The sequence below is a fragment of the Eptatretus burgeri genome, chromosome 10, assembly GCF_056783735.1.
Source record: "Eptatretus burgeri isolate ZD-2024b chromosome 10, Ebu_testis_v1, whole genome shotgun sequence".
Lineage (NCBI taxonomy): Eukaryota > Metazoa > Chordata > Myxini > Myxiniformes > Myxinidae > Eptatretus > Eptatretus burgeri.
This window is the reverse complement of record NC_140970.1, coordinates 28,034,872-28,050,091: the sequence shown is the minus strand read 5'-3', so window position 1 is coordinate 28,050,091 and position 15,220 is coordinate 28,034,872. Positions and strand designations below refer to the sequence as shown.

General features: G+C 42.6%; 1 protein-coding gene across 4 annotated transcripts in view; it reads left to right on the top strand.

The window, feature by feature from the left end:
- Positions 1 to 15,220, top strand: part of MED31 (mediator complex subunit 31) — a 31,701-nt gene that overhangs the window by 12,063 nt on the left and 4,418 nt on the right. For all 4 annotated transcript variants that reach the window (XM_085897583.1, XM_085897582.1, XM_085897581.1 and 1 more), the window contains exon 2: positions 10,592 to 10,660. In XM_085897583.1, the coding sequence (XP_085753709.1) occupies positions 10,592 to 10,660 (69 nt within the window). The remainder of the gene's footprint in view (positions 1 to 10,591; positions 10,661 to 15,220) is intronic.

The window sequence follows — 15,220 nt, the reverse complement described above, 5'->3', positions numbered from 1 at the left end:
CCCCCCCTGCCCCGCCAAAAAAAAAATTGTTAGAGAAAAAAATTAGGAAATTTTGCAACTTTTTTTTCAAAAAATATTTCGATTTTTTTTTTTTTTTTTTTTTTTTTTTTTTTGGGCATTTCTACGTGCGCATCGATCTAGTTTCGTTTATTCAATCGTGGTTCAGTAGAGTCTGATCCGTTTTGACCTACAATGAATAGGATATCAGGTACACTTAAGTGACCCAGCAGTATTCTACCGAGCACTCTACCGAGTGCTCCCCCTCTAGTTGCTTGTGTTGTGATCCCTGATGTTCCCCAATAAATCTGGTTCATTCTTATGCAGTTGCTGCTATGGATTAATGCGTGTCGCGTCGAGGAATGATCCGTTCGACTGGCATATAAAACCAAAGTGGTTACAGACTGGTAGACTCCGCTCGGTCTCTGACAAAACCAGTCTGTAACCAGGGGTTCTATCTCCCTAACTGGTAAGGTGCAGGATAACGTTGGTTTCGCGATTGAAGACGCGTGACCCGAGGCCTGTGCCAAGCCGGCCGGCATTATAGACTCCCGGACACTGCGGTGGAGAGACTGGCACCGAGGACCGGGTCAGAATCTCGCCACCCTGGATCCGCAACAATATATATATATATATATATATATATAAATATATATATATATATATATATATATATATATATATATATATATATACATACATACATACATATATATATATATATATACATACATACACATATATATATATACATATATATATACATATATATATATACATATATATATATACATATATATATACATATATATATATATATATATTTGCTCCTGCGCATCGTATCCCAGCACAGCTGGGTCCAGAGTGACCCACACTCTGACAGACAATCTCTTTAGCAGGCAGTTGGAGAAGTTCTCAGGCCCTTGGTGCATCAACAGCCCCCAGGGCATTGACAACAGCCACAAACGCTCTTGTGTTGCATCTCTTAAAGCCACTTTCACTCGGCATGGTTTTAAGAGAGCAAACGTCATGTAACGTCTTCCTCATTGGTGTGCTTCCGACGGGGGTGGGGTGCAGCAATGGGGTTGTGGAGAATCCCTGCGTTGTTCCATCTGACAGCCACAAGTGCAGTGAGGGAATGCCCCTGTGCACCCTCCCTCGTGCGCAAACGTTTGTTAACCTCCGCCATCGAAGATCGGAGGTTACTGTTTTCACCCCTTTCTGTTTGTTTGTTTGTTTGTTTGTTTGTTTGTTTGTGAACAGTATTACGGATTTCGACGAAACTAGGTGGGGGGATTAGGCATGGTCCAAGGATCATGCCATTAGATTTTGGACTTGGTCCAAAATCCAATATGGCCGCTATGACGGCCATTTTGAAAAAATATTTGAATTTTTTTTTTTTGCATTTCTACATGTTTTAAATGATTTCCAACCCCCCCCCCCAACCAAAAAAAATTGTTAGAGAAAAAAAATTTGCAACTTTTTTTTTCAACAAAATTTCGATTTTTTTTTTTTATTATTATTATTTTTTTTTTTTGCATTTCTACATGTTATAAGTGATTTCCAACAAAAAACATGGCAAAATTATAATTGCGGCTGATTTTGGAACTTCAGGTGGATATACCCACGTAAAATCAATTTCTGTCTCAAGGAATCGAGTTATGACGAATGAATTGAGTATGTAAAAGGGAAAGTTGCAAACTATAACTCTGTGAGCACTGTTGACGTCAAATTGAATGACTAGGATATCAGGTTCACTTGAGTGACCTCGCAGTATTGGCGGCGGAGGTTTTGCACTCTCCCAAGTGCTCCCCCTCTAGTTCACCTCTGCCATCGAAGATGGACGGAGGTTACTGTTTTCACCCCTTTCTGTTTGTTTGTTTGTGAACAGTATTACGGAAAAACTCCTCGACGGATTTCAACAAAACTTGGTAAGGGGATTAGATATGGTCCAAGGATCATGCCATTAGATTTTGGACTTGGACCGAAGTCCAATATGGCCGCTATAGCGGCCATTTTGAAAAAATATTTGAATTTTTGTTTTTGCATTTCTACATGCTTTAAGTGATTTCCAACCCCCCCCAAAAAAAAAATTGTTAGAAAAAAAAAACCAAAAAATTTTGCAACTTTTTTTTCAAGAAAATTTCGATTTTTTTTTTTTTTTTGCATTTCTACATGTTATAAGTGATTTCCAACAAAAAAACATGGCAAAATTATAATTGCGGCTGATTTTGGAACTTCAGGTGGATATACCCACGTAAAATCAATTTCTGTGTCAAGGAATCGAGTTATGACGATTGAATTGATTATGTAAAAGGGAAAGTTTCAAACTATAACTCTGTGAGCACTGTTGACGTCAAATTGAATGAATAGGATATCAGGTTCACTTGAGTGACCTAGCAGTATTGGTGGCGGAGGTTTTGCACTCTACCGAGTGCTCCCCCTCTAGTTTGTACTGTGTGTGTGTCTGAGTCGTGTTGTCCTGTGTGACGAATGTAGGAGTGCAGGGAAAGGAGAACGTGAGAAGGTAATTCGGTATCAGTCCGGAGGATTAATTGTCTACGGTGAGGGACAGATGTAATGAACAGATGGTTGGTGGTGAATAATAAAAGAATGAAGTCGGATAAAGGGGTGAGGGAAATGGATACAGACGGAATGAAGGACGAGAATAAACTGACTGCGGGGTTCAAAGAAAGACCGATGGGATGAAGGATGGAGGGGTTGTTGAATTGAGGTTTGGTGAAGCTGATTGTTGGTGGATTGAGGAGATTAAAATTGCATAGAGAAGGGGAAGATCACATCGGGAATACACAGACTAACCTCAAAACATTCTCCACACGCCCATACCTTTGGACAAGGAGCAAAGGTCTACCTACCACATAAATGAATGAAATAACTCATTCTGGGGAGCTCAATGTGTACATGAATGCTTTCCCCCAGGGTACATTTCCACTATCATAATGATATATACTGAAAGACTCCGACATTCTTGGGGGATACGTTCCTGGAAAAATGCTGTGAATGTCAGGGCATTGTTTCAATGGGGAAAAGGGTGATGGTTTTTTTTGTTTGTTTGTTTGTTTTTTATTTATTTATTTAAAATACACTTCAGGATTGGTTTCCTATCCAACGCTGCTGATATTAATTCAGTGTGGGAATTCTTACACAGAAACCAGCTTTCTCATGCACAGATTCATCCCACCTCGTCTTCAATTATCTTACCCATCCTCCTGCTCTTGGCACTCTGAATCCTGTGGTGAGGCAGTTCCTTTAAAAGAACTTGCATTCTACTCCTGGAAGGCTAATCCAACTGAAGGCAACCTCATATTATTCCAAACGCCCGCAACAAGTATGTCTACTATTGGAGAGCCAGAAAACAACATCTGTTCAAACTCAAGAATGAGCTTTCAAACTTATTTCCCTCTTCTAAAACCTGATGGTGCCTTGTCAATTCCATCTCTGGTGTATGCTCCTCTTCCATCCCTTCCCTCTCTTCTTATCCTTTGACTGTTTGACTTCCCTTCCATCCTTTGACTGTTGTTTTTTTGACTGTGATACATTTGGTCATTACTTATCTAATCTCAACCAAACTTGAGACTTCATTTGGTTTTAAGGGTCACAAGATGGAAGTTGTAGAGACTTCATTTGCCCCTCTCCCCAAGGGCATTTTCTGCTTCGGACGAAATTCATGTTAAGGCCCGGTCACACCTTGACGTTTTAGCCAACGTATGCCGATTTTTGAATTTTTTTTCTAAAACGCTGGCACACGTTGAATACGTTATGGGTAAGTTTTGATAACATTGAGAGCACGCTGAAAAACACTGCCATACGTCGTTGTACGTTGGCTTTAAACGTTGTACTTTTCGGTTGTCCTCAAATTTTTTCACGCTTGAAATTTCACGACGTATGCCGGCGTATGACTCTCACGTTCCGCTACGCTGGCCACAGGTTGTATGCACGGTCTGCGATCGTTGACAGACGTCAACACATGCTACTTGTAAGTTAATCATAAGTTGAGACACGCCGAGGTAATGTTTAGCGTACCCGAAACTTATTTCTAACCTATGATTAACGTGTTGTTGGCACGTTACGCGATCGTTGCCACACATCGACAGACGTTACTTTTAAGTTACTCATAAGCTGAAAGACGTCGGTATAATGGATCGTCCTTGCGTCAGCCTCCACGGCCACGGCCAGGACACTTATTTGCAGCATTCTTCAAACTTTTCTTCGGCATGATGAGGATGTTCACACTTCGATGTCTAGCTTGGCTATGATTCCAATTGTCCATCGGCAGCGTCTATTTAAAATAGTCGAGTTTGAGTGTTTTAACACGTTCAGAAGAAACGCTTCAAATTTCCAAACCCCAGCGTCAAAAAACAAAGGCGAGTGACAGCAATTTAAATCGTTCATTGTAAACAATGAAAATGGCTGAGTGGTACCGTTTAAAAGTCGTTGAGTGTAAAAAAATCGAATTGTTGAGCGCAAGCGTCTACTTTCAATCGTGGAGATGCAGCCATTTAAATCGTTGAGTGGCAGCCTATGAACCTACCCGTGGACACGCGGACGCAAGGACGATCCATCATAACCCACACCCTCCCCCTCACACTCACCTACTACTGCCAACATGAACAAACTACTACTACTACTAATACTAATACTGATACTGATACTGATACTGTTACTGTTACTGCTGACATGGACATCGACTCAAAAAGGACTCGAAAACACTGTTGGGTTCCCCTTTTATGAGCAGCATTTTTATATACCAATTCCCAAAACTGCTGGGAACACGTCTTTATATGGCAGTTGTAAGCTAGAAACACATTAATTTTTTTTTTTGTCGACCGGAAGACGTCATTGGAATACGTCTACATACGTCGATGTGTGTTGGGACTACGTACAGAATTGGTTCAAAGCACGTCAAACATAAGTTAGAAATAAGTTTCGCGTAAAAAAGACATTACCGCGACGTGTTTCGACTTATGAGTAGCTTATAAGTAGCCTTTGTGGACATGTGTAAGCGTCCGCATATCGTGTGTACAACTTATCCCCATCGCATGCGGAACCTGTGTCATACGCCGAGTACGTCGTAAAATTTTGAACATGTTTAAAATTTCTTGACGTACTCTACTTACTACGACGTATGATAGCGTATTTTAGCGTTCTACTCACGTATACCAAACTTACTCATACCGTATTTGACGTGCCCCCAACGTTTTAGACACATTTTTCTTAGGTCGGCATACGCTGGAAAGATCGCCAAGGTGTGACCGCGATGTTGACACTTCCATTTCTACGGCAGTTATGATTCGAATCGTTGTGTGTCAGCCTTTTAATAGGCTACGTCACGACATCGTCGGCGATGCGTGCAACGCGCTATGCCTAAGTTAGACTATCGTTGGGCATCGGTTGTGTAGGCCGACAACAGGTTCAGAGTTCGTTGGTATAAGTTATCTATAACACAACGAAACGTTCTGTGTCCATTACTAATATGTTATGCATACGACCAACTCGTTATGAATACGTCCGAATCTTAAAAAAAAAACATCAAACGTTCAACGTCAGCCAGCGTTTTACATACATTTTAATACGTTGCCATCGCTGGCTAAAACGTCAAGGTGTGACCTGTATAACCATGTTAACACAGCTAATCGTGGAATTTTTTTCCAAGGCCGCTTCAAATAACTAATGTATTAACAACACTAATGATAATAGCATAATATTAATGTTATTACAAAAAAAATTAATGATATTGTCACGGGGGGTTGCTGGCCCAAGTTGATCTCCCCACCCAAATTTGTGGTGGCCAGGCGGTTAACACCGACAGCCCCCGGATGGCCGAGCGGTCTTTTATAAGGAGGCAGATACGTTGATTGACAGAGAATTCAACACGTGCTCAAAGGGCATGGCAGAGGGCAATAGTGGACGGTGAAGGAGTACTTGGAATGGCGGACGGAAGGAGCATTACGGAGAATGGAATGGTTACACAGGGGGTTTAATCCGCAAACCCACGACAATTACACGAATGGTTTCTTCAAAATAACCACATTTAATGCACTTACACAAATATTTACAAAGACAATAATGTGAAAGGAAATAATACAAATAATAAATAAATAACTCTGACGGTCGAGGCCTCACACACAAACACAAATACAGACAAAGGGGTGACCAAATTGAAAAGAACACCCCCCCCCCTCTTTTGAGGACACTGGAACTCAGCTTGGACCAGAGCTGATCCCCGTCAAACCTGGAATGAAGGCGCTTCCACCAACACGTGCACGCACAGGCAAGATGGCGCTTCACTTGCAGCAGGGCACACACGTGCAAAATGGTGCTTTTCGAGCAGCTTTCCACACAAAGGCTCCAAATGGCCCAGCCTTCCTTTTTTCAAAGGTGCCACCTGCCTCGTTTGGTCCTCACACCAATCTCGTGTGTGTGTTCTGCCGAACCAGGCGGGAGCCTTCCACAATCCCCCTGTGCAATGTGTCAGCCTCTCCTGTGCCTTCGATCACTCCCCTCTGCCTCTATATCCTCCGCCTCCGGGACGTGGCCTGCTCGCCCCCCAAACCCGGGAAGGCGGGGCTTCCTGTTTATTGTCGTTTCAGTGACGCGTTTCCCAGCTTTACTGCCTGGCTTGAAATATAAAAAAACATAGAGAAAACCACAGAGGATAATCATGTACTGGGGGACTTGTTTTTACTCCCTTGGTTAATTAACACTGCACCACCCTCCCCCCCCCCCATATGGTGAAATAACACTTAAGCTCACAGTTTCCTTACTTAATTACATCGAGATGTCTCCTACACGTCCACGGACAAAAAAGCTATTCAATCCTAACTTTCCTATTAAATTCCTCCATCTACCCCCAAAACCGTAACAATATAAATATTAATATCCCGCTCTCCAAGGGTTTTTCCTCGGACAAACGCCATATTAACGTGTATAAATAGCTTTTCATGGGGAAAGCCCAACAGGGGTGTGTTCAGTTACCAACCAACTCGCTGGCGCTTGCCAAGCCAGCCATTCCTGATCAACAATTTCGCATGGAGTACTTGTGCAACTTGGCAAGTGCTCTACAAGAAACTTGGTAACTTGAACACACCCTTGAAGTAAAAAATATTATAAACCACAAACACACATGATTACCTTTTTAAACAGTCACTACTGCTGTTTCAAGAGCAGGTTTTGGGTCGCTGATGACGTCGCGTGATTTGAAGGTTGTAAGCACATTAATAATCGTTGGGCAATTATTTTCTTACATTTGAAACTCAAAATATGCTAAAATTAACTTTTAAGTCAAAACTTTTGTCAGTGATCGAAAAACAGTCCGGAAGTTACCGAAGATGCTATGATGTCACGTTCTCCGAAAACTTTGTGAACATTGAACAATGGCGTGATGCGAATCAGAGAGTGATTTCAGCGGCGATGAAATTGAGTGTTTTCATTCCGATATTGCCGAGGACGAGTCGGAGGATGATGGGAATTTATACCATGGAGTTTCTAGCCCTGAGCCATATAAATTTGAGCCACTTGCAAGTGCAAGAAAACGGCCTATTTCGTGTACAAGTGGCAGGACTGACTGCCCGGCAGTTCACACTGACAGACTCCACCAGACAGATTGGTTTGTAGATTTTCATTTTCTTGTTCGATGCATGAAATAATGTAAAGTTTGATTTGTCTGTGACTTGATATAGTAATTTTTAACCCTCTCGTCACTCATGAGTCAGAAATAGAATGAATCAATAATGGACCCAAATATATGTAGCCTTGGCGTTGAAGTCTTTCTTACAGCTGAGCTTGACCCCCAGCGAAAGTGAACAGTTAGAACAAACCCCAACTTTCAAGAGACTGTTGTGGCATATAAATACCAAAACATGTTGAGCCTCATTGGGAAATATTCTACCAAATTAAAAAAAAAAAGTGGAAAATTGATCAATTTTTTACAATTGAAATGAAATAGCCCAATTTGCTGATGCTGCTAAAAAAGTAATTTAATCAACAATAAGTTGATTTGTTGAGAAATTTTTTTCATGCTTGTGTTTTTCAGAAAGTTTATTTATGTGATTTTTCATGTACTCTTTAAGATTTCATTTCAAGGTTTTTCTCACTTAAACTCAACAACTGATTCTGTGACAGAGCAGTATCTGGAGAACTTGTCAACCAACAACTCATATTCACAGAGTGGTGATCAGATGTGTTTATGCCTTCGTAATCCTCGGCTGTGCAATGGTCACCACAAATGACAAGTCTATCCAAAGGGTCCTCTTTACCCGTTTTCTTTGGGGGAAAATTCGCCCGTTTTGTTTGTACAAATCTTATCCACTGCCGGCGAATGTTTGATTGCTTCGGGAATCGGTGGGAGCGATTACCTGTTTTCCAGCCATTTTCGCAAAACATGACGACACACGTACGAGGCATGATGTACAAATATCCAAATAACTTTGTTCTACAATAATTCAAAATAAAAAAGGATAATATAGACAGTTGCAAGCTCAAAAAAAAGCGAAAGAACGGCCTGCTCAACTTGACACTTCTTCAATGAGTGAGTGAGCTTCCGCTTTGTTTGGAGAATGTGACATCACCATCCATACATGGCACGCAGCTGTTTTTTTTTCAACAGCCTCGAGAAATAACAACTTCGGAGTTAAATTTCATTAATTTTCCCAATAGTTTGGCAACCACAATAGTTAGCATCAAACTATTTAATGCACATAAAATCATATTGATAAATTTTCAGAACATGTTTGGTGACCCGCAACCTGCTCTTTAACACCAAACTGAAAGAAATTTGGAGGAATCACGACATCCTTAAGGCATTCTATGCATATCGCGTCCACCACAGACTAACAGACCCGAGCCGAGATAGACGGTAATTTATATACCTCAGAGAGGATAATAACATGACCCTGCTGCTCCCTTAGGGAGTGGGTGTACTCGTATGTATTAAATGAGAAAAATATTAAGGGTGAATTGTTGATATCTGCACTTGTGTTACCTTTGAACTTTCAGAGCTGGAGGCTATGGAGAGTTTGTGTGCAAGCGTGAAACTCGGGCCATGTTTTGATTCGTGTTCATACTTTGACAAGCAAATGTCTCGGTGTATACAAGTTTGATGATTATAGTTTACTGAAATCCCAAGAACAGATCAACATTATTGAATTCTGTAAATATTTAAAGAAAATGTATTTCAAGACGTTTGAACATCCACAAAAAATGTACTGATTACTTGATTGACGGAAGAAATGCCCCCCTCCCCTATCCCAAGCATGAAGGAATGGTCTCTTAGAAACAAACTCAGCAGTGTTTTTCGACCTTTTTAATAGTTTCCTGCTACTGTTACATATTCCTGGGTGAGTTTCCCTACGCCACTGAAGTATAATTTTTTTTTTTTTTTAGAGAGGAGTATTGTGACCTTCCCTCACATTGTTAATGTCTCTGTATTGCCGCAAAATGATTTTGCAATACAGTACTGGCACCACCGTACTCGATAGTAAACAATATTTTGGTATTTGAAGAAGCCCCAACAATTGAAAAAGGAAACTGTTGCTCTTTCACCTTCACATTAGAGAAGTTAGTAGTTGCTTCAAAGCATAATTTGGAATTCAAAAACAATTTTGAAAGGAAACCTTTGCTCTTTCACCTTCACTTTAGAGATGTTAATAATTGCTTCAAAGCATAACTTGGAATTCAAACCTAATGGACCAAGATGCGATCCTGATGTCATGTTCACATTCTTTTTTCATTCATACCTTGGAATTGTAATGTACCATTTGTGTTCTCCGCAATATTCCTTATTCCATTTCATAAGAGAACGTGAATGAACACTTATCCATGTGTTCTGTAATGCCTTTCCTTCTCTCCAAAATCTGCCCTGTCTTCTATGACAGTCCTTGCCAACTCCAAAACGAATGAACAAAGGCACATGCAAAATGAAAAAGGAATAAACACACATGCAAAATGAATGAATGAATGAACAAACAAGCAGAAACACATAAAACAAATGTACATGCAAAACGAATGACTGAATGAACAAACTAACATGCAAAACTAGAACGGCACTTGGTAGACAGCATACCTCCACCAGGTTGAACAGTACAATAGTACATGTTGTATCAGGACCTTAACCAAAATCTAATCGGCTTGTTCTCGTCACCGATGTAACTCAACCACAAAGTTTTGACATAACCCGTCCACAATGTTTTGAAATATCGTGCTACATATCGTTTTTGGCGCTATCTCTCAATTATAAAGAATCACTTAAAAATTATAAAATTCTCGTATCTGGATCCGGATGTTCACCAAAATCAAATCGATGCGTCCTTGTCACACACCCAACTGGTGCACCAAGTTCGTCCAAATCTGTCCATAACTTTTTGAGATATCCTTCTCACAGACAGAGGCAGACGTGGTGAAAACATACCCTCCATCCACCTTAGGTGGCCGAGGTAATTAAGGAACGAATGAGCACATAAAATGAATGAGTGAACTAGCAAATGAAAATTGAATGAATGAACGAACAAACAAATGAGCGCATACATGCAAAACAAATTTCCGATACTTGACATCCTATTTTCTTCCAATCCCTCAGATGATCGCTTGCGGTTCCAGGTGGAGCTCGAGTTTGTCCAGTGCCTTGGAAACCCTTACTATCTCAACTGTGGGTTTTTCAACAAAAGCCACTTCGACAAACTGGCACGGACCTTCTTACACCTCACCAACTTAACTCTTACATTCTCCTCATTCCCACCCCACCAACTTAACTTTTACATTGTCCTCACTCAACCCCATCTCACCCCATCCATTTTTCCCTAACATCTTCAGGTGTTTCTTTTTGTAAATAGAGTTTAGGCTCGTGGATGAGTTCGAAAACGGAATGGATCAGGACATAACAAAATTAAAAGAGCAGTGCAAAGTGATGGGTGGGTGTAGGGGTGTGGGGGAGATATGACACACCATCAGTTGGGCAGAGGGACAAAACAGGATACTTGGAGGAAGAAAGGACATTGGGAAGTAGATTTCGAGGACATTGGATGAACAAGCTGGACACGGGTGCAACTTCACAATCACAGAGGTGGAATGGAAAGGTCTGGGGAAGAAGCATAAATGGAACAAACAAGTAAAAAAAAAAATGAAGAAAAGGGTGAAGGGGTGGAGGAAACCAAATAACCTGGAATGGTGGGCTTAGGGAGAGTTAAGGGGAGAAAAGATCATGCATATAGATGGAAGATTACCTGACATGGTGGTGAACAGCTGGCTTGAAGCCGTGGAGAGAAGAATGAGATTGAACAGAGCGAGGAAGTTCCGCGCTGTCAGGCTGAGAAAGGTGTGAGGCAGGAGCACCGGCCCAATCACGGGAGCAGTACTCCAAGCTGTGGATGAAAGTCTTGTAAGTAAATACAAGTTCAGATATGCCAAGGAAAGATTTTGCACGATGAAGGATACCCATTCGGCGGTTGACTTTAGAGGCCAACTTCGATAAATCAGTTTCCCCAAGAAAGATCATGGCTGAGGGTAAGACCCAAAGTTTTTGTGACAACTTGTTCAAGAGGTTTGCAAAGGAAGTAGAAGGGAGGGTTTGCCTGATGGCTCTTTCAGAGAGACAGTAAGTGTGTGAGATTTAGGAAGATTGAAAGACTATTCCAAGTGTTGGACCAGCTCGTGATTTTATCAAGGTCTGCATCGGAAGGATGAGGGATGCTACGGAAAGAAGTTAGAGTGATGGAATCATCAGAAAAGAGATAAGGATTATTTTCCATAGTCATAAATGTCATTGCTGAAGGTTAGAAACATGACTGGGCCAAAGACACTGTCTTTGGGGGCACATGAACCTTGATGGGGAGAGAAGAGGAAAGTATCCAGTTGAGAGCCACACATTGATTCTGAGAGTCAAAGAAGACAGTAATGCATGCAAAAAGGTGGTCTTGGATGACAGAGTTTGGAGAGCAAGGTGGGATGCCAGACTGTACCTAAAGCTTGTGATATGTCTAGAGAGATGACCCTAACCTCATGTCTGAGATTGAGGGCCTCCTTCCATTTTTGGGAGAGCAGAAGCAGCACATCCAGGAAAGCGTGACCAGGTCTGAATCTGAACTGATGGTCTGAGATCAGGCCATTGAAGAAAAGGAAGGATTTGATGTCAACTGCAATTATGGATTACATGATCTTGCTGATGATTGGAAGTAATATAAGCTGATAGGTCTGCAGTTAAGAGGATCTGGTTTTTGCACAATGTTTGTGTCATGCAATGATGGCTGACTTTGAAGCAAAGACATAGAGCCCTGGAATAGTTGGCTGCAACTGGGTCGAGTTGGTACAGGGAGCGAGGGTTTGGGGACACAAGATTTGGAAGCAAACATAGAATTGAGGCATTTGGCCTTCTCATTAGAATTCTGCTATGATGCTATTTGAAGTGAGGGAAAGGGTGGAGATGGACCATACTCCAAAGAAAGACTTCGCAAAGTACCACCAGGACTTTGTGGAAAGAGACTATTTGTTTAATGTTCAGCCTTGAGGTAATATATTGTTGCGGACTCGGGGTTCGGGGATTACCATGAGGGGAAGCACTCGGGCTCCTCCCGAACACCTGGTCCTGTAGACCGCTGTTCCGTGGATCACTCTGCGGCCCGGCGGGTTGCTAAGCATCCACGAATGTCAATTACCTTGCCAACTCTAACAAGGTTCCCCCTCCGATACTGTTTTCCTGATGAGCTGACTCGATCAATCGAGGTCTGTGCCCTCAGTACATACCCGTCTATTTAAGTACGGTCAAGCGAGAACCGTGTGTACGCGCTGGCTCATGAGAGCAAATTGTATGGGGTAAAACTTCCCGTCTAACAATAATATGGACTGCACTGGACCAATGGAGGAAAGGACACTCTGAGCAGGTTGGGATGAACATGTAACGGGTTTATTCACAAGGTGGAGAGTGAGGAAAAGCATGTGGCACAGTGTAGACAGGGGTTTATTTGCAGGGGCATCCATTCAGCAGGGACATACAGTATTCATGTGGTGCGGCAAAAGATGTACATGCAATAACATAGGGACAAAGAGCAGAGTTACCCCAATCTATCTAGTTTATAGTCTTACTTGTATTAACATTACAGGTGCCATCAGGTTCATTCTGTGGAATGGAGAGAGAGAGAGACAGAGAGAGACAGAGAGAGCTAAGAGATTGGCGACCTTCTCGCTTACCCAACACGAACATGCAGGCATGTGCTGGTCCAAAGTGCGGGGAAGGTGAGGGTGGAGGAAGTGAGGAATAAAGTGGTGTCTATATGCATGTGGAAGATGTGTGAGCAGGGTGCGGTGTCAGTGCTTAAATTAAGAATGGACAGGGTGCAAATCAGTAGTCACTATTATAAGAATGTGTGGCTGGGCATTGCCCTCAATGATTACTCTCTGTGCGTCCACAGTAGTTAAGTCGGAAGAGGGAAAGAACGTGTGAGAAATAGCATTATCTAATGGGTGGCATTTCTGCTTTGGCCTCTCGCTGCACACTGCACTGGGACTGGATGGCACTCGGACCGCTCGCTCCCCCAGCGTTCTTCTCCATTCCCCTCATCAGCGACCAGCAACCAGCTCACAGATTAGCAAACACCCTTGAACCATCTGCTTACTCTTCAAACAACTTTGCTATTTAAGCATCTCTGGAGGGGTGGAGTTTGACGGGGGTCAAAGTGGATTCCCCGCCCCTTGTAGGCGTGCCTTCTGGTAGCAAGGGTCAAGCACCGCCTCCCTTCCTCCGAGCGCCGCATACTCCATTGGCCTGGACGTGCTCTGATGTAACGTCACCCTCTCCGCAAGCTTGCTGGTTTGGAAGCATCCTTAGTACATCTCGGGCCATGCCATGAGCACAAGCTCCCTATTTAACATGGGGCCGTTGTGTAGTGGTCCCAATTTGCTGCCCAAACGCCTGGGAAGGGTGCAGATGTCATGCTGGATAACAAGGTGGTCTTTTTTGGTGCAGGAACATAATAGAACATTAAGGGCACACTTGCACTCATGGGTAACAGGCTCCGTTTGTGGTGGTGCTGGGCTTGAGTACGAGCGTGATCCAAAGGCGTCCTTTGGCTAGGTATGTGATGGTCTCGAGGTGCAAGAAGGCTGTTGCAGTGATGAGGCTTATGGAAGTTGGTGTAGTCGTTGTAGGGAGGCGTATGGAGGCTAGTGTAGTCGTAGAGTTGAAGTGGTGCTGTCGGGCAATGGCAATTGTGTTAGGGGCGAAGGCTAGAAATGTGAGCTTCAATGGTGGGTTTTGAGTGAGATGGAAATAAAGTCTGATGTCTGTTTGAAGCAGGCAGGGTGGTTATCGCTGGTATTGAGAGAGAATCTAGATATTAATACTGAAGGACCAATTTTGTGCTCCTCCTAGCGGTCACGTCACGTTTTTCTTGGTACTGTGACCTGGACTGAAAGAAACTTCATACCTGTAAGAGTGCATGGCACATAGTGGCAATAGTCAACCTTCAACTCTGAAGCATCTATATATTGATACTGAAGGACCAGTTTTGTGCTCCTCTTAGCGGTCATGTCACGTTTTTCTCAGTACTGTGACACATGCACAAATCAGGGGACTTCTTCACAAGGAGTACTGTACACCAAAAATGTGTACAAGGACGTTTTGTAGGCCTCATTAAGTAATGCCATGGAGTACATCGACTGGGATCCGGCTCTTACAACAGCCACCACTGGTTGTCATATTGGGCTCGTGGAACGGAATCCGTCTGTGACGGGGTTTCGGCGAGTTGAAATGAATAGGCTATTGTGGTAGAAGTGGCAGTTTGATTCTGGCGTACAGATTCAAATGTGGTTTTGGCACGCATATGCAAATTGGGTGGTTCACAGAGAGTGCTCGATTGTGGACGTGGTAGAAGATAAAACGAGAAGATTGGGGGGGGGGAAGGTGGGGAAAACCTTGCTGATCCCTTACAATTCACATTCCCTTTGTAATACATTAGACACAAGGGAGGACTCTACCTGGAACATGTAATAATGAAATTAGTGACTCCGGAACCACCATATGTTGTGTGCCATTGCCTTTGGGAGGGGGGGTGGGGGTTTGGATTTTTGGTTCACAGAACCATACTAATGTTGTTTTATGGCTCTTCTGAGAGTGGACACAGTTGTGGACTTTGTGGAGTGATTGAAGGTTTCCTTCGGTCGGATTTGCTTTCCTGGAAGAGAAGGCAAGTTGGTTCAAGATAACTGCCTCGCCACA